The sequence below is a fragment of the Vulpes lagopus genome, chromosome 2 (assembly GCF_018345385.1).
Source record: "Vulpes lagopus strain Blue_001 chromosome 2, ASM1834538v1, whole genome shotgun sequence".
NCBI lineage: Eukaryota > Metazoa > Chordata > Mammalia > Carnivora > Canidae > Vulpes > Vulpes lagopus.
Genome location: NC_054825.1, coordinates 170,677,689 through 170,702,918, shown reverse-complemented (window position 1 = coordinate 170,702,918; position 25,230 = coordinate 170,677,689). Strand labels below are relative to the sequence as shown.

At 51.1% G+C, this 25,230-nt stretch overlaps 1 protein-coding gene and 1 pseudogene across 3 annotated transcripts; both read right to left on the bottom strand.

Moving 5' to 3' along the window:
* Nucleotides 1-213: 213 nt before the first annotated feature.
* FBXO27 (F-box protein 27) lies at nt 214-1,780 on the bottom strand. 3 transcript variants are annotated; one of them, XM_041744375.1, is made up of 4 exons: nt 1,647-1,780; nt 747-1,136; nt 431-542; nt 214-329 (listed from the first exon to the last, which is right to left on the bottom strand). In XM_041744375.1, the coding sequence occupies exons 2-4, from the start codon at nt 1,096-1,098 to the stop codon at nt 230-232; spliced, it is 564 nt and encodes a 187-aa protein (XP_041600309.1). In that variant the 5' UTR covers nt 1,099-1,136; nt 1,647-1,780; the 3' UTR covers nt 214-229. The 3 variants fall into 3 exon arrangements, with proteins under 3 accessions (XP_041600309.1, XP_041600310.1, XP_041600308.1); XM_041744376.1 differs by having other exon boundaries at nt 1,580-1,751; XM_041744374.1 differs by lacking the exon at nt 1,647-1,780 and adding an exon at nt 1,381-1,573.
* Nucleotides 1,781-3,209: 1,429 nt separating this feature from the next.
* On the bottom strand, nt 3,210-3,695 carry LOC121485719 (annotated as a pseudogene).
* Between the last annotated feature and the right edge of the window lie 21,535 nt (nt 3,696-25,230).

Genomic DNA, 25,230 nt, shown 5'->3' with positions numbered 1-25,230 from the left:
GTCCACAGACAAGACTGAGCTGCTCAGAGTCCTCTGTAATTGGGGCCAATCTGGCATCTTGCAATCCAGCTCCATCTGGGGGCGAGGGGAGCGGTTCAATGGGCAAACCTGTCACCTCCCGGAGGAACTGGGGAGGGGAGCGGCCTCGGGGAAGTCACTCACGAGAGGGTCACGGCGCATGGGGTCAATGGGGTCAGTGCTGAGCAAGGGGCTGCCACTGTCATCATACTCACCAGTCGGAGACGCAAATCTCGATCTTGCCACTATCCAGCAGCTCCGGCCACAGACCCTCCTCCTCCAGATCCAAGACCTGCTTTTTGCGACACCAGCTAGGAAGGAGGGAGAAAGGGCAATGACAAGAGACAGGTCTAACGGACGACGGCCCGGCCCCTGCGGGGAGGGGGCGACTGGCGGGGTTGGGGGCATTCACCTGAAGGATGACACGAAGCAGGTCTGCGAGGGCGCCCCAGGCACCGTGGACCTGTTCACCTCCACCACCCAGCCGTCCCCGCCGTGCTGCACCATCCACTTCCGGAGGCCTTCTGTTAGACACCGGAGGCTCAGGCCCCAGCTCGCCGCCCGCGCACCGGCCCGCGGCCACCTGCGCCCCCTCCCTCGCCCCCTCCTCCGCGCGGGCCCCGGCAGCGGGGAGGCCCCGCCCCCGCCCCGGGGAGGCCCCGCCCCCGCCCCGGGGAGGCCCCGCCCCCCGGCCGCCCGGCCGCCCGCCCCCAGCCCGCGCTCCCCACCCTGGCCGCAGGGGTTGCGGATGAGGTTGCGTCCGATCGGCCGGCGCTCGCAGAAGCGGCCCAGGAGGCAGGGCCTGCCGTCGCGGGCGGGGGGCAGGCAGCTGCGGGCGAGCGGCAGCAGGGCGCCGTGGTCGCGGGCCAGGATGAGCAGCCACAGGGCCTGGCCGTCCACCAGGGCGCGCCAGCCCCGGCACACCCGGCGGCAGCACCCCAGCAGCGTGCGCGGGGGCACGTGGCTCAGCACCACCAGGAGCAGCTCGGGCGGCAGTTGGCTCAGGTCCAGCGCCTCCTCGGGGTCGGGCTCCGGCGCGGGGACCCGGGCTGGCCGGCCCCGGGAAGCCGAGGCGCCCATGGTCCCCGCCCCCCGGCCCGCGCCGGGCCCGGCGGTGACTGCGGGAGAGCGAGGTCAAGGAGTCAGGGGCCCGCAGCCTCCGCGGCGCGCGCAGCTTCCGCCGGCCCCGCCCCGGCCTGCGGCACCCGGGGGCCGCCCGCCGCCTCCGTCGGCCCCGCCACGCCCCGGCTCGCGCCCCGGGCCCGGGCCCCGGCCCCCGGCCTCCCCGCGCCGCCCTGCCCCGCAGCCGATGCCCCCCCCCCCGCGCGCCCCAGCCGGCCCGCCGGCCCCCGCGTCCTGTACCTGCGACCAGAGTCGGGGCTCGTCGCCGGCGGGCCCTCCGCTGTCCCCGCGCGCCCCGCTCAGCTCCTCCATCCCTTCACTCGCCGGCCCCTCCCTCCCCAACAGCCCGCGGCCTCCCGCCCGCACCCCATCCCCGCTCGGGCCGGCCCTGCGCTCTCCTGCCTCGGGCGCCCCCGCCCCGCCCCGTCCCGGTACTCGCCAGACCCCCTCCTTCCCGGGATTCCCACGGTGGGCCGGGGCGGCGGGGCGGGACTCTCGAGCCGGACCTGACGCCGCAGACGCGGGAGGGGCGGGGGCCGCGGGGATCCAGGGGCCTCGGCCGGGCGCCTCCCCGAGCGCCCCTAACCCGCCGCCGGCCGCCTGGCGAGGAACCTCTGCCGTTATTTTGGGCAGGCATCCGGGCGGGAGGCCTCCTGTCGCTTGGACTGCAGTTATTTTGGGCAGGCATCCGGGAGGGAGGCCTCACACCCATGCGCCCCTTTAAAAATCCCATCACCTTGAGAGCGGGGGGGCAACGCTATCCGTTATCCCCATTTCACCGCAGAAAACAGGTGGGGTAGGAGCCAGATGCATATGCATTTGACTCCAAAAACGAGTGCTCTAACCAGAAATGACACCGACCAACCTTTACAGAGGGTTTGCCTGCCAATCAGGGGGGCAACCCCCTGAGGTAGGTACTGCTGTGTGCCCCCTTCACAGGTGAGAAAACAGAGGCCGGCAGAGGCCAAGTGACTTGGCCCAGGGTCACACAGCTGGTAGGTGACAAAGCTGGGATTTGACTCCAGCCAGGCTGGCTCTAGAGTCCCTGCTATACTAACTCTATACGAACTCTACCCGGTAAAAACAAAATTAAGCCACGCACGTAATTATAAACACCAGCAAATAAAACCAGACATGGATCCTTGGCCACGTGGAACTTACAGGAGGAACAGAAGACATAATAAGCAAATTATAGAGTGTTGGGGAAACAATTAAAAGTCAAATCTCTTGCCAACCCCGGAAAACCTCTCGGTAAACAGAAAAGAATGGAGCAGTTTTATTATTAAGCATTAAACCAGATGACAATGCGCATGCGCAGTGATGAACAAGAGAAGTGAGATGAAAATTAGTGTGTTAGAAGGTAATTAATACTGTGGAAGAGGGATCCCTGGGTGGCGCAGCGGTTTAGCCCCTGCCTTCCGCCCAGGGCATGATCCTGGAGTCCTGGGATCCAGTCCCGCGTCGGGCTCCCTGCGTGGAGCCTGCTTCTCCCTCTGCCTGTGTCTCTCCCTCTCTCTCTATCTCTCTCTGTATCTCTCATGAATAAATAAAATCTTTTAAAAAATACTATGGAAAAATAGACTAGGAAGGGGCCTAAGGCACAAGCAGTCTGGGTGGGAGACCCTTGATTCTGAAAGATGGAGGGAATATTACACTGGCCCATTTCTCTTCAATACATAACATTTTCTGTAAACTTTTGACGTTTTCAAACCTATCCAAAACTGGAACAGTGTAAGGAGCACCCAGCTTTCCGGTTACCTCCTGGCCAGTCCTGGTTTCGTCTCCACTCCCACCCACTTTGCTCCCCTGGAAAATTTGAAGCCAATCTTAGACATCACTCTTTTCTGTCCATAATGAAAAGTATTTTTTCATGTAATAGGTAAACTGTGGGAATATTTTTGATAATGGGGTTATGAAATTGGTTATGATCCAAGTATATAAGTTTGGAAGAGTTTTTTCTTTTTTACCATATCATTATTATTATTATTATTTTTTTTTTTTACCATATCATTATTTTTAATGTCCAACGTTTATAATAGGAGGGCCAGGGCTTTCTCCCCAACTTAAGTTTATAAATTTTCGATTGGCTTGTGAGGCCAATAGGGATACTTCTTCTTGTCTAATTTGGTTTCTGGGAAGACTTCCTTTGGGTCCTCAGTGGTCAGCTGATCAAGTAGGATTATGTTCTTCATCTTCTCCAGCTCTTTTTCATATTCTTCAATCCTGGCCTTTGAGAGAGACAAAAACTCAGCACAGCTTTTCACATCTTCTTTTTCCTCAGCATCCACCTGGACAGTGTATTTATCCTCTGGCACAGGAACCTTCAGGGCATTAAACTTCTTCTCAAAGTCATCTGCCAAGCCAGCCTTTGCCACACTGGCCTTGGAGTAAGCCCATTCGATAGCAGGTGGTTTCTCAGGCAGAGTAGCCAACCTGGAGGTAAGCATCTCATCCCAGGATTTCAGGGAGTTGGCAGTGGCCTTCTGGTTTGGGGGTATGATCTCCCCAAAAGCTACCCCGTCAATGGTTTTTAGAGCAAGTTTTCACCCAGCCATCTGGAGATCTTTCACCGACCCCGGTGGCCCGCAGTCCACAGCAGCAAGGGCGGAAGAGTTTTTTTTAAGGTTAAAAAACAGTTCAAGAACTTAAAGTAGGATAAAAGGGCAACACGGGCAAGTCAGATTCCTTCCCATTCCTCAATTCTCAGAGGTAATCCCCAAACTCCTGGAATTAGAGCCCCAGCTATACTCTGAGTAAAAAGAAAAACAAATAGGGTTGCGATGAAGAGTGCTGACTCTTGATCTCGGGGTTGTGAGTTTGAGCCCCACGCTGGGTGGTAGAGATTACTTAAAAATAAAATCTGAGCACCTGGGTGGCTCAGTCGGTGAAGCATCTAGATGCCTTCGGCTCAGGGCATGATCCCAGGGTCCTGGAATCGAGTCCCACATCCACTCCCTGCTCCCTGCTGGAGCTTGCTTCTACCTGCCAGCCCCCCTGGTTGTGCTCTCTCTCCCTCTCTCTCTCTAATAAATAAATACATAAAATCTTTAAAATAAAATGAAATCTTAAATAAACAAATATAAATGGATTCAAGAAGTGCCCACCACCTAGAAGGTAATGAACAGAATTATGGCTCCCAGAAGGGGGGTGGTGTGCAAAGCACCCCAGGAGCCCTTTGGGAAAGTTATAGGAGCGTTTTTGGGCCACAAGAATGGCCCAAAGGGTGTCACTGGGGAGCCATGCACGGGACAATGCCACTCAGCAGAGAACAGTCCCAGATTCCTTCTCATAATCCAGGTCCTGTGCGTTCTCATGTAGGAGGAGGAAAGCCCGTTAATCTGAACCTAGAACCCAGTTCCATTCTGCATGTCAGTGTAAAGTGTGTTAACACCGAATTGTCCACAATGTGGCTAGCGGGTCAGTCGGAAGATTGTACTGGGCTTGGTGGGGACTTGTCAGGTTCTCCAATTCACAAAACCAGAAAACCTCTTCATCTAGGCAGGGCCAGTTGGGGGGTTCATGGAGCTTCGGGGATCCCAGAGAGAGGAAGGAGTATCCTGGGGCTACAGCAGATTCTCCGGGGAAGATTTTTAAAGACTGGGACTGTGAATCATCAGGTCTGCAGGTGTAACAAGTTCCCAGGGGGTTTTGAAAATCATGCCTCTCCTTTTGTCTCACCTTCATATTATAGTTAGGGTTCTCTTATTAACATTTTAAGAGTTATCTGTGGAGGTCGGTTTCACTGTCTAAGCATTTCGTTTCAAAATAGGAAAGGCGGCTTGAGAAATTATGTTGGCTCTGGTGGGGATGGGGTGGGAAGGGCTCAAGGGCTCCCCAGTGGGGGAGACACCGGCGCTTCTCTCTCCATCAGAGGTGTTTGGGAGGTGGGTGGCAGGGGGGTACCTGCCTGGCCAGTTTGCAGAAGGAGAAACTCTGAAACCTTGGGGTGTTGGGAGGTAGGCTGCGTGCGAGATTAATTCCAAGGGCACTGAAAGGTCACTAGCTTGGCTTCCTTGCCCCCATCTCTCCTGGCCAGAGGCCACTGGCTGTATTTTGATCCCAGGGAAAGAAACTTGACAGCGAATAGGCCCTTTGTATGGAGGGAAGGTCGGAGGGAGCGGGTCACTAGTCAAACCTTCACTCTCAGGGCCTGGGGAGGTATCTGGACTGAAGCCAGCTCCCAGGGGCTTGACTGGCAGTGAGGAGAGCTCAGTGGGGCATAATCCGGCCCCTTTCTTAAGGTGATTCAGCCCTCCCTGGAATGCCCATCTTTCCCTAGGGCCGGGAGAAGCAGGGTGTCATCGTAAAACCCCCCAGGCTCTCCACCCCACCCAGCTCCTGGGGGCGGGGGGTAAACAACACCTCCAGCCATAAACAAAAGAGCCACAGAACCCACCAACCTTCTTCCCTCTGGAGAAGTAATTCCTCCCAACTGAAACCGCACTTAGATAGAACGAAGTCCTTAAGAACAGTTGGACTGGAGCCAGCTTTCAAGGTTAAACACAGTGACCAAATAAGAGGCTTTAAAGAATCAAAATACCAGCCTGCCTGGAGGGAGACACATCTAGCAGCCTTTGAAAAGAAATAGGGCCAGGCAACCAAGGGGCGTGTGTATGGGTGTGTGTGTGTGTGTGTGTGTGTGAGTTGTGGGGGAGGACCCAGAGGAGCCGGAGGGTGAGGGGGGTGGTGCTGCCTCTGCCCAAAGGAATCCACCCTTGTCTGCAGCCTGCGGGACTGTCTAGCTGGAATATTCCAAAATAACAGATCAAATGAACCTTCAAGTATGACAGGGTATTGTGGTTTTGCTAAAAAAGGGAGAGAGGGAGAGAGGGAGAGAGAACCTTATCTTTTAGGTATACACCCTGGAAGTATTTTTGGAGGAAATGATATAATGTCTGGGATTGTTTTAAAACAGTCCAGTGGGAGGGGTGCCTGGGTGGCTCAGTTGGTTAAGGGTTTGCCTTCCCCTCAGGTCAGGATCCCAGGGTCCTGGGATCGAGCCCTGCATCGGGCTCCCTGCTCAGTGCTCGCTCTCTTTCTCGCTAAATAAATAAATAAATAAATAAATAAATAAATAAAATGAATCTTTAAAAAAGGAAAAGAAAAGAATCCAGTGGGATCACCTGGCTGAGTCAAGTCGGTAGAGCACGTGACTCTTGATCTCCGGGTTGTGCATTTGAGCCTCATGTTGGATATAGAGATTACTGAAAAAAAAAAAAAACTGAAAAAAAAAATACAGTGGGTTCTGGGTGGAAGTACAGATTTTTTAAAAAAGATTTATTTATTTATTCATGAGAGACTCACAGAGAGAGAGAGAGAGAGAGAGAGGCAGAGACCTAGGCAGAGGGAGAAGCAGCCTCCCCACAGGGAGCCCGATGTGGGACTCATCCAGGATCCTGAGACCATGCCCTGAGCTGAAGGCAGACGCTCAACCATTGAGCCACCCAGGGGTCCGGGAAGTACAGATTTTTTTAAACAGATCGATTGATCACAAATTGCACTAACCTCAGTCATGGGTGGGTGGGGGGGGAAGAAATTAAAACAAGTTTTAATTGAAGAAATTAAAACTTTACCCCCAGTAAAGTGACTAAAACAAATGAAAACACCAAAAAACTCAAAACAAAACCACTGTGGGAATGTGGCACGACTGCCTGGAGCCCAGTGCAGGGCCTGCTGGAGATAGGATGCTCCCTTGTGGGAATCTGGGTTTCTAGTACCTACGAGAACTGCACAGGTGCCAGGCACAGGAAGCCAAAAACCATAGGATTCCCCTCTTACGAGGTACCCAGTGCTTGGCAGAAAGGTGGGTGCAGGGGGTCAGGGGCTGGGGTGAATGGGGCGTTATTGACGGGTACAGAGTTTCGGTCTTACAAGAGGGAAAGAGTTCTGGAGGTTGGTTATGCCACAGCATAAATGCCCCTGACCTCAAGAGCCCTCCTCCGAAAACGGAGTGAAGACGGCAAATTTGACATTTTACTGCCACTCAGAGCTTTTTACATTTAAAAATATTGAAATTCCATTTACAAAGGCGATGAAAACCTTGAAGTGGCTCCGAATAAATCCAACAAGAGATATGCAATAACCTGATGAAAAGGGTTTATGAAACTTTATTAAAGGGCGTTGGGTAGAAGTTAATTATTGAGTCACAGAAGAACAAAGATCTACACAAACCCAAAAGCACGTCCTCCGGGCACACATGCAGTTGCAGGCTGGTGAGCACAATCTGCCATTTATGTAGGACTTAAAAACACAGAAAATGATGCTATATGATAATTGTGGGACAGACATGTGCAGAAGGAGCCTGGGGTGGGGGGTTGAGAAGGGGGTGGAGATGCGCAGCCGAGCATTTGGGTTGTCAGAGCCGGGACTTGAAACCCGCCGGTCTTGGCTTCGGGAGCCCTCTAGGCTCTATGCCAAGTTCACGGATTCCTGGCACCTGCCTCCACCGGAGCCCAGAGCGCCAGCCCCTCGCTGCGCCTGACTCCTTCAGCCCGCCCCTGCCCTGACCAGGTGCCCCGCGCAGCAGGTGGGATGTTGGCTCAGGATGTTACCTTCATCCAAGGGTAATCCTGGCAGCCTTGACCTCAGCATCCATATGCCAGAGGTAAAATCCCCACAAGAAACCTACCTCTTCTCTGGGGCCGCGTCCACACCAACACCAGTTCCCTCCACCAGGTCTGCAGGCAGACGGACCCAGCACCCCCTCCTCCTGAGCCAGGCGAGTCATCTGTCTCCTGTCAGGAGCTCGGTTTCTTCCTGAATTAAATGTGGGGGCTGTCTTCTTTCCCCCAGTTGGACGATGATTTCCTGACATAACAGTCATCATGCTGCAGCGCCCTGCAGAATTAGTTAAAACGAACTATGACCCTGTGAGGAAACGCCACGGTTAGTTCACAAATCCCGCAAGCGTTTATAGAGCGCTGACTGTTTGCCAGGCTGGGGGGCACAGGAGCAGATGCAACAGGCAAAGCGCGTACCCTCCTGGAGCTAAAAGCAAGTCAGTAAAGATGTAAATAAATGAAGAATATAGGGGGGTGGTAAGTACTATGGGAAAGGGAGAAAAAAGCAGGGGACGGAGGTGGAAAGTCAAGGGGATGAGGTTGCAGTTTCAGGCAGGGCGATCAGGGCCCTCACTGAGAAGTTGACACTTGGAACCGAGATCTGAAGGGAAGAAGGGATTGAATGTTTATCAGCATCTGGGGGAAGGAGTACTCCTGGAAGGAAGGAGAACAGTAAGTGCAAAGGCCCTGTGGCGGGAGCAAGGAATAATAAGAAGGCCTGCGTAGCTGGGGTCCAGGGGGCAAAGGGGAGAGTGGTTGAAAAAGGCCCTCAGATTGGTGATGAGGGCAGGCTGTGGGGCCTTTCTCTTTCCCCTGAGTGAGATGGAACCACAGAGGGCTCTAAGCAGGGGAGATGTGACCTGACTGAGGTGTCCACAGGCACCCCCTCCTGCACGGGGGAACAAAGGCTAGAGGTAGTGTAGGAGGCAGGATGGTGCCATGATAAAGGTGTCGGGAGAGGAGGGCCGACTGGACTGGGGCACAGGCATGGGAGCAGGGAAAGGTGGATGCTTCTGGATAGATTTCTAAGGGGAACTGACGGGATTTGCCGGAGCATGGGTGTGGGGTGCGAGAGCCACACCGAGGATATGTGGGTCCCCAGGCACGCATCGTTTTGAAGAGTCCCTGTCTACAGAAATGACTGGAAACGTGTTAGTAAAATTCATGGACCCAAGTGGGGTAAGGTGAGTTACCATTCAAGAGTTAGAAAAATGGGGGGTCCCTGGGTGGCTCAGTGGTTGAGCACCTGCCTTCGGCCCAGGGTGCGATCCTGGAGACCCGGGATCGAGTCCCGCGTCGGGCTCCCTGCATGGGGCCTGCTTCTCCCTCTGCCTGTGTCTCTGCCTCTCTCTCTTTCTCTCTTTCATGAATAAATAAATAAAATCTTAAAAAAAAGATTTAGAAAAGTGGATACCGAAGAAGTACTTCCGTGTTGGCTTGCTGTTCAACCCGTGTCCGTGAGATTCCCCCGGGAGTCCCAGTTGTCCCTTCGTGCTCGTATCGCCAGATGTGTCATTTCTGGGTGACCTAATAGCCCTCATCACGCAAGACAGGGAGCAATCTGTTAGTCACCGTGCTTGTCTCTGCTAATCCCTGATGCCAGTTATTGAGCCCCGGTTGTGTGGCTCAGGACGTTGCTTCACCCTTTGTGCCACCGGGAGCACCTGCTTCCTGCTTCCATCTGCTCTCAAAGGTTTTACTGGGCTTCGTTGATGAAGACCACGGAGGCAACGCTGACCCGGCCAATCAACGCAGGGGAACGTGACTGAGAATTTTTCTGGTCCTGTTAAGTGGTCCTGTTTGGAACTTCATAGCGTAAACCTAGGACACACCTCCCACCCGGTCTTTCTCACGCTCTTCAGGCCACAATCCTTGGCATTCCTGGAGTCGATCAGCCTGTGCCTTCCACAGGCCACGCTCGGTGAGGATAGGCCAAACACAGAGAGTGGTCTCACGTCCACCCCACGCAGCTTGACACGGCCCTGGGGGCACATCTCGTTGCCCAGCGTCTGGAAGGGCCCAGAACGTGGTGGACTCAGGGTCTGGATAGTCCTGGGAGGAAGAAGGTCTTCCTGCCTGCTAATTATGGAGAAGACACTGGCCTGGCCTTGGAGGGCCTGGTGTCTTTTTGGGGGGGACTGCAGGAGTTATAGGCCATGAATAGTAGTTTCTGTGGTAGAAATAAAAAAAGATCTTCACATGGGCAGCCCCTGTGGCTCAGCAGTTTAGCACCGCCTACAGCCTGGGGTGTGATCCTGGAGACCCGGGATCGAGTCCCACGTCGGGCTCCCTGCATGGACCTGCTTCTCCCTCTGCCTGTGTCTCTGCCTCTCTCTCTCTGTGTCTCCCATGAATAAATAAATAAAATCTTAAAAAAAAAAAAAAAGAAAAAAAGATCTTCACAGATAGCAGAGGAAGAAGTAGATAACCCTTCTCTGAAGGGACATGGCCTCATGCAAATCCAAACATACTAACTAAATCCTTCCACGAAATACTAAAGTTACTAAATATTTGCTAAATACAATTCTTAGATAATAGGCTCCTGTCTGGGAGCGAGAGTTCTTGGCCCCTCGAAGGCAATTTTCTAGCTAGACTAAGAATCATATCGACAGGAGACAGGTTAAATCAACTTTAATAGGCGTACATCTGAGGAATGCACACAGACATGGAAATTCCAAGGACACTCGGGCAAAATGAGGTCTAGGTGTCCTTCCGAACCAAGGAGAAGGGGTACGGGTCTGGGACTAAGGAGGAAAGCAATGTACTTCATGGGTTTGGTAATTAGAAGTTTGCCCTACATCTGGGTGGCTCAGTGGTTGAGCATCTGCCTTGGCCTTAGGGCGTGATCCTGGAGTCCTGGGATCGAGTCCCACGTCGGGCTCCCTGTATGGAGCCTGCTTCTCCCTCTGCCCGTGTCCCTGCCTCTCTCTCTGTGTTTCTCATGAATAAATAAATAAAATCTTAAAAAAGAAAAAAGAAGAAAGAAGTTTGCCCTACCCTACAGATGGGTCACTCGGAAAAGATTTATCTATAATCAATGACCATTATTCTGGGAAAGGCCCCCAGTTGAGATTCTTCTGTGCAGCTAAGGGGGGGGGGGCAAAAATTTCTCTTGAGCTCGCCTTCACCTCAAACTAATCCACATGCCAAAGGAGCACATTCTGGGGGACTTGTCCCGAACCCCCTCGCTGTTTAGACCAGAATACAACCCGAGTGTTTAGATACTCTGTATGGGGATCAGGAAGCCTGTGGTGAGGTTTTTTTCTTTATTCAGCCTTTTTCCTTCTGTCTCCTGTGTATCTCCCCTTGCGTGTCTCCTCTATTACCCCCGCAGGACATTTCACTCCTGACGCTTCCGATCACCAGGCGTGCGGAGGTCTTTCCCAACAAGCAAGCTGGTATCCTACAACGTAACTCAGTTCCGACACCATCTACCCACAGATGATGGCGGATCCCAAAGGTGAGGGGCTCGGTTCCACGAGGCTGCTCCCCAGCCCTGACCCCCACACACTTCAGACGCCCACCCTCAATCTTGGATTATCATCTGTGGTCAACCAAGCTCTATAGATCAGAGATTGGAGGTCCCAAAGAACCCCGCCTTGAGTGCCACTAATCTGCTAGGCCAGCTCCTAGAACCCAGGGAAATGCACCGACCAGTTGATTAAAGGATATGATAGGGGATACAGATGAAGGGCCAGATGAAGAGGCACAGAGAGGGAGGCATTTCTGTCCCCGTGGAATTGGGGTGCTCTACCCTCCTGGTGTTGACGTGCGTGCCCACCTGGAAGCTCTCCGGAGCCCCCCTACTACGAGATTTGGAGGAAGCTTCCTCACAGAGGCATGAGCAATCATGAACAGCACCGTGAGCCCCATCTCCAGCGCCCCCTCCCCTTTCTCTCCACCCAGAGGCACCTCACTTAGAACACAAGGTCTTCCTAGGGGTCTTATCACTTAGGCGATGACAAAGATTTTGGAAACTCGGTGCCAGGAACCGGAGGCAGAGACCAATATAGATATTTTCTATTGTCTCACAGAGGGTATGTTATGTGTTAAGTAATAAAACTTAAGCCTCCTTTATGAGGTTTAACCAAAAACAGAAACAAACTTAAAAAACAGTCCTCAGAGGATGGGAAAAGACTGCCCAAGCCCTGGCCTAGAATCAGGGAAGGTTTTGCGAAGAGTCTTCAGGGCTGCTGGTGACCAGGGTGGTGTGAGCAGATACGAGACACCTGTGCTCGCCTACCCTGCCCTTGGGTGCTGGGGACTGGGGACACGGGGCAATGAGAGCCGTGGTTTGGGTGCACGACCCAGCTCTGGCCCAAAGGTCCGGTGATGACCACGGCCCCAAACTCTGCTCTGTCCAAGTGAATGAGAGGCGTCCAGTATCAACAGGGCAGCTCTGTTCTGGCAGCCAGCCAGTGGGGGCCCCCAGCCTGCCAGGCTGCTCTCCTGGAGGTGGGGTCCAGCCACAGGGCCTCCAGACAAACCCATCAGGGCGAGAGTCCAAGAGTTCCTCAGCGCTGGGACACCTGGGTGGCTCAGGGGTTGAGCATCTGCCTTTGGCCCAGAGCGTGATCCTGGGGTCCTGGGATCGAGTCCCGCATCAGGTTCCCCGCAGGGAGCCTGCTTCCCCCTCTGCTTGTGTCTCTGTCTCTCTCTGTGTATCTCTCATGAATAAATAAATAAAATCTTAAAAAAAAAAAAAAAGGAGTTCCTCAGGGCTTCCAGCTGACCCCATGTACACAGGGGTGATAGCCCACATAGAGAGGGAGCCTTGGGAGCCCCCCTAATGGGGCGAGAAACAGGATGGGACCCACACTGGCCTCTGCCTAAAGTTGGGGTTCCTACCCAGGCAGCACTGCTGTCCTAGCTTAGAGAAGTTTGGGGGCAAGTGCTACAGAGTGCAGGCCCCCCCAGCTGGGGTGCTCCTGATTGGGTGCAAAAGGAACAGAAAAGTCTGGGGGCATGCCAAAGTTTTCAGTTAGAGAAGGGAAAGGGACTGGCCACCACTTCCTGAGAGGGGAAAATGGGGCAGAGATGGGTGCGGAAGGGGTGCACCCATATCAGGCCTCGGGCACTGGGCCCATCAGCGATCTCAGCACCCCACAATGGGCATCCTGACCCCCTTAGGGGGAACAGGAGAAGGCTCAGGAAGGTCTTGCGCTTCAGCCTGGGGGGCTCGGGAGGACTGGGGGGACAGAGATCAGAGGCCTTGAGTCCTTGAGTGTGCGTTCACGGATCTGTTCGTTCCCTCCTCCCTCCCCTCCTCCCTCAGGGAATCCAGGGGGCCAGGGCTTCATTCCTGCTATTTGTTTGCACAGCTCAGAGCTGGGTGAGCAGCCCTGCGAGGACCCCCGTGCAAAGGCTCACGGGAAAGGCACTCAAAGGGAAGTGTCCCTCTGCCTTGGACTCTGTGAATGGCAGCTGGGTGCCTGTCCACAACCTCGGGACTCAGGCAGGCCCAGAAGCATGGTCCCTGTGGTGGTGACCCCGGGACCCCACTGTGGACCATGCCCCAGGTGGGCCAGGGACCAGGCCAAGTACGGCTCTCCTCATTCTCTCACACCACCTCCAACCTCCCGGCAAACCCTCTCAGCAAACCCAACTGCACGTAGTCTATCCAGAACCAGCCCCCATCTCTCCCCACCCTGGCTGCTCCCCTGGCCCTGTCCACCCTCATCCCCTGCCTGGACCATGGAAATAGCTCCTCCGTGATTTCCCCGCTTCCCCTTCCCTCGCCCTCGCTGTCTGTTCCCATGGCCAGAGGAACCCTGTTAAGTACCTGCACCAGATCACGTCCACCTCTGCTCGAAGCCCTCCCCTGGTGTCATCCCCCAAAGTCCTCTGTGTGGCCCCCCGTGATCTGCCCCGATGGACTGGAACTCAGCCCCATGCTCACGCTGCTCCAGCCACTGGGGCCTCCTTGCTATTCTGTGACCACATCGAGCATATTCCACCCTAGGGCCTTTGCACTGGATGTTCTCTCTCTGGGAAACACTCTTCCCCAGGGATCCGCATGGCTCCTTCCTTCCCCTTTTGGGAGGCTTTGTTAGAGTCGAGGATTTGGCAGGGTTGCGTTCTTTCTGGAGGCTCTAAGGGAGATTTCAGTCCTCGCCTCGCCCAGCTTCTGGCGGCTGCTGGTACTCCTGGTGGCCACATGGGTCCGATTCTGCCTCTGAAGTCACATTGCCTCCTCCTCTGTGTAACCTCTCTCCACCTGCCATTTATAGGGACACTCGTGATGGCACTTAGGGCCCCTGGGGATAACCTGGGACAATCTCCCCATCACGAGAGCCTTGACTTCCTCACATCTGCAAAGACACTGTTGCCATATGTGGAGGAGGAAAGATGATGCTTCCCTTTATCCCTCTGATTCCTTGGCTAAGACTCTGTAATAAAAGCCAGATCAACAAGAGGAAGACAAGCAAGTTTATTTGAGAGGGAAGCTGAAGGGATTCCATGAAAATCTACATTTTGCTCCTTTTCTGGCTTCTATTCTTGCTAGGACCTGCAACCTGCCTTTGTATGTCCTCCTTGTAAGGATCAAGGGGTTAATTGATATCTTTGGAGACTTCCAGCACAACAGATAATATCTAAGGAATGAGCAGGTGACAATGACCAGGTGAGACTGTCATGTGCATATTTCAGACAACTGGTGTTAGACCAGTTCTCATTGCCACCCCTTGTCCTGTTCTGACCGGGTTCCTAGGTGCCTGAGAGACCACACCACAATTCTCAGTAAAAACCCCGAATCCAGGCAGCCCGGGTGGCTCAGTGGTTTAGTGTAGCCTTCAGCCCAGGGCCTGATCCTGGAGACCTGGGATCAAGTCCCATGTCGGGCTCCCTGCATGGAGCCTGCTTCTCCCTCTGCCTGTGTCTCTGCCTCTCTCTCTCTCTCTCTCTCTCTCTCTCTCATGAATAAATAAATAAAATCTTTAAAAAAAGAAATAAAATCTTAAAAAATAATAAATGAAAGCATCATCAACCCCCTGCTGTAGTAAAGGGGGCAGTGGTAGTACACAGCATGTAGAAGCCAAACGGTTGTTTAAATCATCACATGTGGTCACCTGTCATTTGCAGGCTCAGCTCCATTCCACACTTATCTTCTTATTGACCAAGGATGGTGGCCATCATCGACCTGCTTCCTTGTTCTTATTCCTGTTGTCTCCCTGAAACTCCCCTGAAGTGCGATGGGCCTCTAAAGTATCTAACTAACATTCTTAGTCTCCCATGGGCTAGATGGTGTAAGCCCACCACACATCCACCTCAGCAGGCGTCCAGTGCAACAGACTGTTATGGGCGAAAGCCTGCTATGATGTCAGATGTTGTTCCCTGGGTCTACGTGTGGTGGGCACTGTGGCGACCTCCCCATCCCCATCAGTTCTTGTCTGCTGAGGAGACCCCACAGTGGTGGGAGCCTGGCTCAGTCTGAGGGGCTGGTCCTGATGAGTCTAATCGGTGAACCCCATCACCCTTGGCAATAATAGATTCAGGAACAGGCACTTGACCCAGTGCCAGAGGGATGCAAAGGGGTGTTTGCTAGGGGGTTTCCAGAAAAAATATTGTAGAAAATAGGATCATAAATCTAAGAAGAGTCTGTGGTTTACTAGAACAACCTGGAAGAAGAACTGAGGGAAGACGCCTACAAGTTGGATGACTACCACATTCCCCTTCCTTGAGAGGTGTGGATTGGCAGCTGCAAAAGAAGGAAGTAAAAGATAAAGGATTTCCTTTAGGACCATAGGTTATGGGGCAAGCAGCTTGTGAAATCTTACAACGTTGGGAAACAGTGTGGGCTATTGACTCGGCAATCGAGCCATAGATAAGATGCCATTTTGCAAAGCCATCAACAAAGGTACTCATGACACAGTCTTGAGGGGACCATAGTATTGGTCCATGATAAAAACAAAATAAAACAAAACAACCAGAAATCCATCATGTGGATTGAGGTTGTAAGTTTTTCTCTCAATGGCAGACTCGCAGATCTGTCTACCAAGGCAGCCGATCTCTTCCTTGACCTCTCTTTGGAGGGGCACCCAAATATGCCACTTTGAAATCTATATGCCTCTTTGGCATGTAGATTATTTTGAGCTAAAGGCCATTGAGAAGCAGAAGATGAAAAAAAAAAAAAAGAAGCAGAAGATGTAAGAAAAGCTCTAAAGACAGGGCATAAGATTTCCTTTTACAAAGGAAATGTATATTTATAAAGGAAATTTCCACCTGTAGAGAGGTCTCCCACTCCGTACCAGGAACAGGAGGACTCTTGACAATTGTCATCAGTGAAGAAGGCAGGATTCAATCTGCAAAGCAAACCTCACTAAAGAACTCCTATTTGTGATATTTTCCCTGGTCACCTTCCCTTAATTTGCCTCCCCCTCCCAAAAGCCTCAAACTGCTTTATCTTTATTTTAGCCTCAAATGATATATAAACCCAAGTGCTAGCTGCTCCTTTGGCTCGCTCACTGCCAGGTGCTCCCATGTATAATGTGATTTGCATGTCGCTAAACTTCCATTCATTTTTTTTCTTGTTACTCTGTCTTTGGCCAGATTAATTTACAGGGTTCAGCTGGATAGCCTGAGATGGTGTTAAAAAGGAACAACAGGCTCCAAGTGGAGTCACTTGTGCTAAACTCGTATCACCTAACCTAACTGTGGTTTCAAACTTCCCCAGGAATGTAATCTTTAACCAGTCAGCCTGGAATGTCCTGGTTGGCACTAGGGAGATAATCCCCCTGAGAGCCCCTTTCATCCCCCAAAGGGAGGTGACTTGCCCAAAACAAAGCTCCCTCCCCCCCCTTTTTTTTTGAAGATTTTATTTATTCATGAGAGACACACAGAGAGAGGAAGAGACATAGGCAGAGGGAGAAGCAGGCTCCATGCTGGGAGCCTGATGCAAGGCTTGATCCCAGGACTTGGGATCATGTCCTGAGCCGAAGGCAGAGGCAGACGTTCCACCACCGAGCCTCCCAGGTGCCCCAGCAAACTTGTTTTTAAAGTTTATGTCACTTTCTGTCTGCCTTTAAAAACCTTTCCTTTTCTGCAGCCCTTTGGAGCTCCTCTTTGCTAGATGAGGTGTTGCCCGCTTTATGAACTACTGAATAAAGCCAATTAGATCTTTGAATTGACGCAGCTGAATTTTGTCTTTTAACATATCTGGTGGCAGTGGTGGGATCTAAAGTGAGCTTCTTCTGATGGCATTTGGGGACAAGAAACACTGGCACGGTACCCTGTGAAGACTTTGAGTTTTCCTTGCAAATCATTGTTCTGTAGGTAAATTCCTCTTGATTCTGAGTGAAACGGTGCCCCATAGGGTTAATGAGATTGAAACTAGCAGAAACTTTAAAGCGTGTTTTTCAGAGAACCGATTCCCCGCTAATTGGCTAAGGTGTCTTTTCCAGAGCCCACTAACAAGTCCACTCGCTGTCTCTGCAGAAACCTGGACTCACGGTCAACTGAGAGGGTTCCAGCCTGTGCACAAGCAAGGTTCTGCATTCCTTCCCCAAGATAACAAGATAACGAGCCCAAGATCCCATCCAGTTTACACCGGCTCTCCCGGCATTGCCTGTAGGCCCTTCTCCTCGTCCTAAGATAACCTCCTGACGTCAGGGGCTGAAGTTTGCTCTGATGGTAAGTCTCCACCTCGAAGTGAAGTGAACATGGGACGTATGGTACATATATGTTTGCTCCACGCGCATGCTCCAGCTTTCCTCATGAGTAGTCATAATTTCCCCAACCCTTTTCACCAATATGTTTGTAATCTCAACCCCTATGGTTATTAAAAAAAAAAATCTTGTTCTCTCTCTTTAAAAAAAAATTTGTGTATTTATTTATGTATGTATGTATTTATTTGAGAGAGAGAGAGAAAATGCAAAGTGGAGGACGGGCAGAGGGAGAGAGAAAGAGAAGCAGACTCCCCACTGAGCAGGGATCCTGATCCCAGGCAGATGCTTAACTAACTCAGCCACCCAGGTGACCCTATAAAAAACTCGTTCTCTCCCCCTTTGGGGAAGGGGATTTGAGACTTGCCCTCCCATCACCTCGTCTCCTGGTTTGGCTGCATCTCCAGTTCCTCGCTGCATCCTGGATGTCTCAGTGACTGGCTTTGCTGTGCTTGGGCAGACGGACTTGGGTCTGGTTATGTGAGCTCCACTCTCCTTGGGTCAACCTCCCAATCTAACTGGCTTCCCAGTACAGGACAGGTCGGCTTGCGCTGGCAGAGAGCTCTGCTAGAGCCCAAACCCTTTCCCTTTATTTCAGACCACAATTCTCTATTAATTAGCGATCCTGTCCCAAGATCCACATGGCAGCGGTTGGTGGCAGCTCTGTTATCCATTCCCTGGGGTTTGCGGGTTCAGCCTTTGCCTAGTTCAAGATCCCTTGAACTGCTTAGCGATGCACACAGGCCCTCGTTTGCCAGGACGTAGTAGTACCCCTCGGTTATTACAGGTATATTAAGGTGTGTGTTGTTTGGCTTGTTTTGTGTAAATAAAGGCTAATCGCTAACATGAACCTCAGAAGTCAAAAAGGCACAAAAATTGGGCATGGCTCAAGCATTTAGGAGATGTTAGAGCACTCACCACCCAAGACTCTTGTGCTAGGGTAAATGGTCACAGAAGGGGTGACCTTGGTCCCCTGCCGGCCTTAAGGAACTTCTGTGCCACCAGGTACACCATAAAACATCACACTCCTCAACCTGGTGGCACATTCCTTTTAGGTACTAGCTTGGCTCTAAGAAACCCTAAGTTTGGGACTCCTGGGTGGCTCAGTGGTTGAGCATCTGCCTTTGGCTCAGGGCGTGATCCCGGGGTCCTGAGATCGGAAGCTTCTCCTTCCACCTGTGTCCCTGCCTCTCTCTGTGTCTCTCATGAATAAATAAATAAAGTCTTAAAAAAAAAAAAGAAACTCTAAGGTTTAGCTGAAACAAATATAATAATCAACATGGGATCCTTAAACTCTAAAGAGTTAAGTACACCACCTTGTGGCCCACCTGCTTATTTTATGTCTAAGAACTGTGGTCTCAGAAGCTATAAATATCAAATACAAAAATGGCACAATCATACCAAGCTTGTTTGTGTCCTGAGAACTTGGCTTGGTGACTTAGGGGCCCCAAAATAAGGTGCAACGGAAATGTGGGTTACACCTCATTTGTGGCTGGGGTCTTCCCAACCTGCTGCCAGGCCCTCACAGGAATTACAACCTAGGATGACAGTGGCCATTAGCAAGTGCTGTGGCCCATGTTTATTTATTTATTTATTGAAGATTTTATTTATTTATTCATGAAAGACACAAAAAGAGAGAGAGGCAGAGGGAGAAGCAGGCTCCAATGCAGGGAGCCTGATGTGGGACTTGATCCTGGGACTCCAGGATCACGCCCTGGGCCAAAGGCAGGCACCAAACCACTAAGCCACCCGGGCATCCTGACAGTGGCCATTAGGAGGAACATTCCAATTAGGTAAGATCATTCTGGAAGTGGACTTAAAAGCAAGGCTTCCAAATCAAACAGAACTGGACTACATATCTTAGTGGGTATGCCCAGAGGGAGCCTGCTTCTCCCTCTGCCTGTGTCTCTGCCTCTGTCTGTGTCTCTCATGAATAAATAAATAAAATCTTAAAAAAAAGAGAGAGAGAAAGGTTTGCTAACGAAAGCTTGGAGATGTACCAGGTACCTAAAAACAAAGAACAAGGGACACCCGGGTTGGCACAGTTGGTTAAGCAACTGACTCTTGATATTGGCTCAGATTGTGATCTCAGGGTCGTGGGATCGAGCCCTGTGGTGGGCTCTGCGCTCAGTGAGGAGTCTTCTCTCTCTCTAATAAATAAGTAAATCTAAAAAACCCACCCCGCATAAAACAATAAAACCCACATAACTCTTACTGCTTCCCCTCTATCCTCCTTTGAGCATTCATTCTAGTAACCTCCTGGGCAAACTGCCTTTACTTAACAGTAAGCAAAAGTCGGCCAAGTTAATACAGATCCCTATCACGTCTACCCTCAAAGTGAGACAGAGAAACTGAAGGGACCCCATGAAAATAAGCCAATTTTTCCTTTGCTTCTTTCCCTGCTTTTGTTTTTTCTCTCTCTCTCTCTTTTAAGATTTTATTTATTTATTCATGAGAGACACAGAGAGAGGCAGAGACATAGGCAGAGGGAGAAGCAGGCTCCCTGCAGGGAGCCCAATGCAGGGCTGGATCCCAGGACCCCAGGATCATGACCTGAGCCAAAGGCAGACGCTCAACCACTGAGCCACCCAGGCGTCCCTCCTGCTTCTGTTCTCGCCTGGACTTGCACCCCCACCATACACAGGCCTTAATGTGTGTCCTCCTTGTAAAGGTCAAGGAGTTCATGATTTCTTGAGAATCTTCTAGCACAATAACTAACAAATAATGACCCGGCTGGGTCATGATGAACATTCCCCAAGACCCCTGACTCCAAACACCTTGATGCCAAGACCCCTGGCTCCAGGCACAAGTGATTTATGGGGGCCACCTGAGCAGTCCTTGTTTGGCCAGTTCCTGGATGCCAGAGAGGACACAAGCCAGACCACTGTCCTCAATAAAACCTCCAAACCCCCAAGCAAAGACTCATTTTTTCCCTTTTTTTTTTTTTTAATTAAATATTTTATGAGAGACACAGAGAGAGAGGCAGAGATACAGGCAGAGGGAGAAGAAGCAGGCTCCATGCAGGGAGCCCGATGTGGGACTCAACCCCTGGACCCTGGGATCATGCCCTAGGCCAGAGGCAGGCTCTAAACCACTGAGCCACCCAGGGATCCCCTCTTCTTTTCCTTTGTGAGTCTCCCAGACGTTCGTCTCTATCTGTTCTCTGTCTATCCTCGATAAACTCTGCTCTCAGGTCCTGCTAGCTTGCATTTAATTTCCCACCTGCATGAAGCCAAGGACCCTCTGGGCTGGGCCTGTGGGACCCCATCTGGGGCCTCGGGCTGGCCCTGCCTGCATTGAAAGGAGGGGCCCTCCCAAAGATGACAGGACTCCGAGGAATTTTTCTGATAAGCTGCTATGTTGTTCTCTTATTAAACAGCCAAAGGAAGACTGAAATTACAATGAAAAACCTTGCCAAATGCTGGTAACTAGCAGAGCTGCAGATGGGATCCTGGAAAGTCTGGCAAAAGCCAGTGAAGGGTGAGAATCGGTGCCAGAGTCAGCCCTCCTGGATCTCGGTCTACAGTAGGAGGGAGACAGAGGAAAAGAAAATCTCTTCTGCACCCGCTTTGGGAGCGCCTCCAGAGCCCAAGGAGTTGTTATATACCGCCAGAAATATTTACCGTTTGACCCAGCTAAAAACTATAAAGTAGCTCTGTGGTCAGAAATGGCCCAAACTTGTGGGGCCTGATGATATATTTTTGAAGGCCTTTCCCTCCAAGCTAAAATAAAATTCTGTACCCAGAAGGAAAGTAAAACCTTGTTTTGTTTTGAAGATTTTATTTATTTATTCATGAGAGACACACAGAGAGAGGCGGAGACACAGGCAGAGGGAGAAGCAGGCTCCGGGACTCGATCCCAGGACCCCGGGATCATGCCCTGAGTCAAAGGCAGATAGATGCTCAGTCACCGGGCCACCCAGGCACCCTGAAAATAAAAATCTTCTAAAGAAGCCCTTATATAAAGACAACCTATGGCATCACCTTACATTGCAAATCCAACTCGTTGAGTAACAGAGAGCAGGTGTCCTGAGCCTACAAATCTCTGTGAAACTAGAAATTCAGTTCTAGAGGAAGTTCAGAGTTCAGTTCCTTTTTTTTTTTTTAAATTCTAATTCCAAAACCTCCCCTATTTATCTTAAAAGGCTTGTAACTTGCACTCTTCCCTATGCCTTTGAGATACAAATGTCAAAGTGGGACTTCAGGGAAATAATCATGATCAGAAGGAAAGCAAAAGGCAGAAGGTCATTTGGAACCTTCGCTTATGGGAAATCTTCAGTGTGTGGAGGCTCTAAGGTCTCTCTCCGTTTGCGTTTGTGTATTTGTGTCTATATACACGTATGTGAAAAAAATATATATATACACGTATGTGTGTGTTGTGGCTGTGTGGTACCTTCCACCTCCGGGTGGTATTGCCAAGGTTAATTCGTAAAAGACCTCTATTTAACTGGCTTGAAGAAAATCAAACACTTACGTGACTTAAGGATTCATAAAAATTCTGAAAAATACAGTAGAAGCTGACCCAACTACTTTTCAGGTCCATTGATCTGGGATAGCCTTCGTCAAATAAAATCTAGTTAAAGTTTGGTTTCATTAGAATGGTCATATTAGGGTGCCTGGGTGACTCAGTCAAGCATCTGTCACGGTCCCAGGGTGCGGGATCGAGTCCCGAATTGGGCTCCTTGCTCTGCCTAGACGCTGCTTCTCCCTCTCTCTCTACCTGCCACTCCCCCTGCTTGTCCTCTCTCTCTCTCTCTCATTCTCTTTCTGTGTCAATTAAATAAATAAAATCTTTTAAAAAATAAATAAAATAAAATGGGCATTTTAATTGTCTTCAGAATTACCAGCATTAGATATGACATCTAAAGCCTCATAAAGCTTTTGTTTTTAGGTTTTCAGTAATCTCTACACCCAGCGTGGGTTTCACTCTAGAGCCCGAGATCAAGTGTCTCATGCTCCTCTGACTGAGCCGGCCAGGTGCCCCTCTCAAAGTTTTTGTGGGTGGTCTAAACATAATTGTAGTGTCTCTCCTGATCAGATGGGAGCCCCCAAAATGTGGGTTGACCCAATCAGGTGTAGGGGGGGTCGGTGGTGTGGACAGCAGAACAAAGGAGATAGAGGTTTACTGAATACACCATAAAGGGGTGGCGAGCAGGACAGCAGAGGACAGACCACCTGCAAGGAGGCAGCAGGTGGGGGCTGTATTTAAAGCCAGAAGGTGAAGAGGAATGGGGACCCATGGAATTTCCCCTTCTTGGGTATCTGTGCCTCGTTATACACAGCTCATTGGTCAGTTAGCGCCTGTGGATATTTTGAGGTGGGCCGCCTGCTGGGCCTGTCTGTATTGAGCCAGGGGGTTGCTGTGGGCCCTTTGGCCTGCATCCAGTTTCCATTGCTCACGCCTGTTGTTTCAAGGCAGCTTCTACAATAATTGTTAAGAACAAGTAAATTAAACAGATGTAAGTAGAATAAAGTTTTTAGGGAAACGTCTTCAACAGTTTTCCTGACCCTTTTTGGTAACCTGAAGCCTTAACATTCTGCTAAGTGATGAGTTAAGTTAAACTCATTGAGTATCTAGATCAATTCAATTCATGAATCATTGAATAGAGCCAATTAAGCCTTCAAATTTACTCAGTTGAATTTTTTTTTTTTTTTTTTAAGATTCTATCCATCCATTCATGAGAGACACAGAGAGAGAGGCAGAGACACAGGCAGAGGGAGAACCAGGCTCCCTGCAGGGAACCCAATGCGGGACTCAATCCCAGGACCCGGGGCCACCACCTGAGCCAAAGGCAGACACTCAATCACTGAACCACCCAGGTGCCCCTGAATTTTGTTTCTTGACAATGGGTAGAGGAAAAGATTTTTTTCCTTTCCCTGTACTTCGCCAGGTTACTGGGCAAGGAGGATGCTTTCCATTCCACTCCCCAGGAGGGAGAGGCGGAGGAAGAAGAGCTCAGGCTTGTCTGGTCCCTTCGTGAGCCCTCCAGGACGAGGGGAAATGGTTCCTTGGAGCCCCTCCATGCGCCTCTAATCCTGCCAGAGAGAAGCTTACATTTCAGAGAAGAGGTTCAACCCCGGGGTGTGGGAAGCCCGCTGTGACCACCTGCCGAAGCCTCACCATCGGCCAACCTCCCGGTCTCTGCCTGTGTCTGCTTCTCAGATAGCTCCGACCTCGGCCAAGGGGAGTAGGGGGGCCAGTAGATTAGATCTGCTACTCTGTAGCCAGACTGCCTTGGGTTCAAGGTCAGCCTTGCCCTGTGACTAGTGGAATGGCCAACTACTCATGCAACCTCAGTTTCCCTTCATGTGAAATGGGGGTGTGATGAGCATTTCATTGATCTAAGGGATTGGGCTGGGTGTTAAAATAGATGGGGTGTCATGGTTAAATCAGCTGTGTTTTTTTCTAAGATGCCTCTCACGAACAGGGCATCTTAGAGTTGATGAAGCAGCACATAGAAAGGCTCAGAAGAGTGTCTGTAGCCCAGAAAGTGCCAGGCAAGTGTTAATTGGCATTGTTACTAGTAGCTGCTCCTGAGGGCATCCCCCTCACTCTCCAGGGAGGTCCCTCGGGAAGACACAGGTTCTCTCTCTGTCTCGAAGCCCAGCTCTGTCTGCCTGCCCCTCTCCCTTCCTCCTGCCCGACTCAGACAAGGAGGCGTGTTGCGCTGGTGTAGGCAGCCTTCCGGCGACGTGAGGCTGAAGCTGAGACCGAGAGACCGCAGAGCAGGGAAAGGAAAACCTGTGATACCAACACGTCTCCGAGCATCAGACAGACCAACAAATCTCAGTATGTTTCCTGTTAACTTGCAACCCAGAGCATCCTTATTTGGAGTTTGTGTTTGCGCGTGAGTGTGCGCATGTGCATGTGTAAATGTTCTCCCAAAAATACTGGTGAGTTTCTGAGAGCTCTGATCACGGTGCTTTTTTGGCCTCTTGCCTATTCCTGAGCCCCTCGGTGGGTACTCTCTGCGACAGCTCTCTTTCCCCACCTCGTGCTGCAGACCTCTGGGGAGCCCAGCCCGGTCCTCTGATTGATGGGTGACTCCGAGACGTTGCTGTCCAAAGATGTCCAAAGGCACCCCCAACTCCCCAACACTATTGACACGACATCAAACGCTTGTGTCTCCAACCCTCGGGGGCTCGGGCCTTGCTGCATCCCTTCAGGTACCAGCCCAATCATCCTTGTCCTTTCTACATCTCTGGGCAAGTTTTCCACCCTTGACCAACCAATCTCAAAGTCATGACTTATTTCTTCCCAGGACATCATATCCCAAAAGGGAGAGCACGCTACAGAGATTTTAAGTCGCACCAACACGAACCTTTTTATGTAAAGAGCCACGTGTTTTCCTTGAAAGAATGGTAAAGGGCACCTGGGGGGCTCAGTTGTTAAACCTCAGACTCTTGATTTCAGCTCAGGTCTTGATCTCAGGATTGTGAGTTCAAACCCTGCATTGGGCTCCATGCTGGGTGTGGAGCCTGTAAAGAAAGAAAGAAAGAAAGAAAGAAAGAAAGAAAGAAAGAAAGAAAGAAAAAGAAAGAAAGAAAGAAAAAATGACTTTGGTTTTCCCTTTAGAGTAGGGATACAAAGTTACCTCTTAAACAAAATTAAGTCTAAATTGATATAAAGAAAAATATTCGATAAATAATGGTTACAGTAGACCCTCAACATGGCTAAAATACTCAAGTGGTACATGGGCAGGTGAGGTTTGGGAAACACGGCCTCAGAGAAACTAGCTTTTTCCAGGTGATAGACCCAGATTGTATGGTTTGGGCATGAGAGTCACCTTTCATTTCTCTTGGGTCTTCTCTTTATATGCATGGGTGCCCAGCACCTAGGTGGCCAAAGCGAGGGCTGGTGGTTGTCACCAA

Coding starts and splice junctions, on each gene's coding strand:
- FBXO27 (XM_041744375.1), bottom strand. CDS start 1,098: ATGGGCGCCTCGGCTTCCCGGGGCCGGCCAGCCCGGGTCCCCGCGCCG. Junction 543..746: donor CCGCAACCCCTGCGGCCAGG/GTGGGGAGCGCG, acceptor GGTGTCTAACAG/AAGGCCTCCGGAAGTGGATG. Junction 330..430: donor TGCTTCGTGTCATCCTTCAG/GTGAATGCCCCC, acceptor CCTCCTTCCTAG/CTGGTGTCGCAAAAAGCAGG.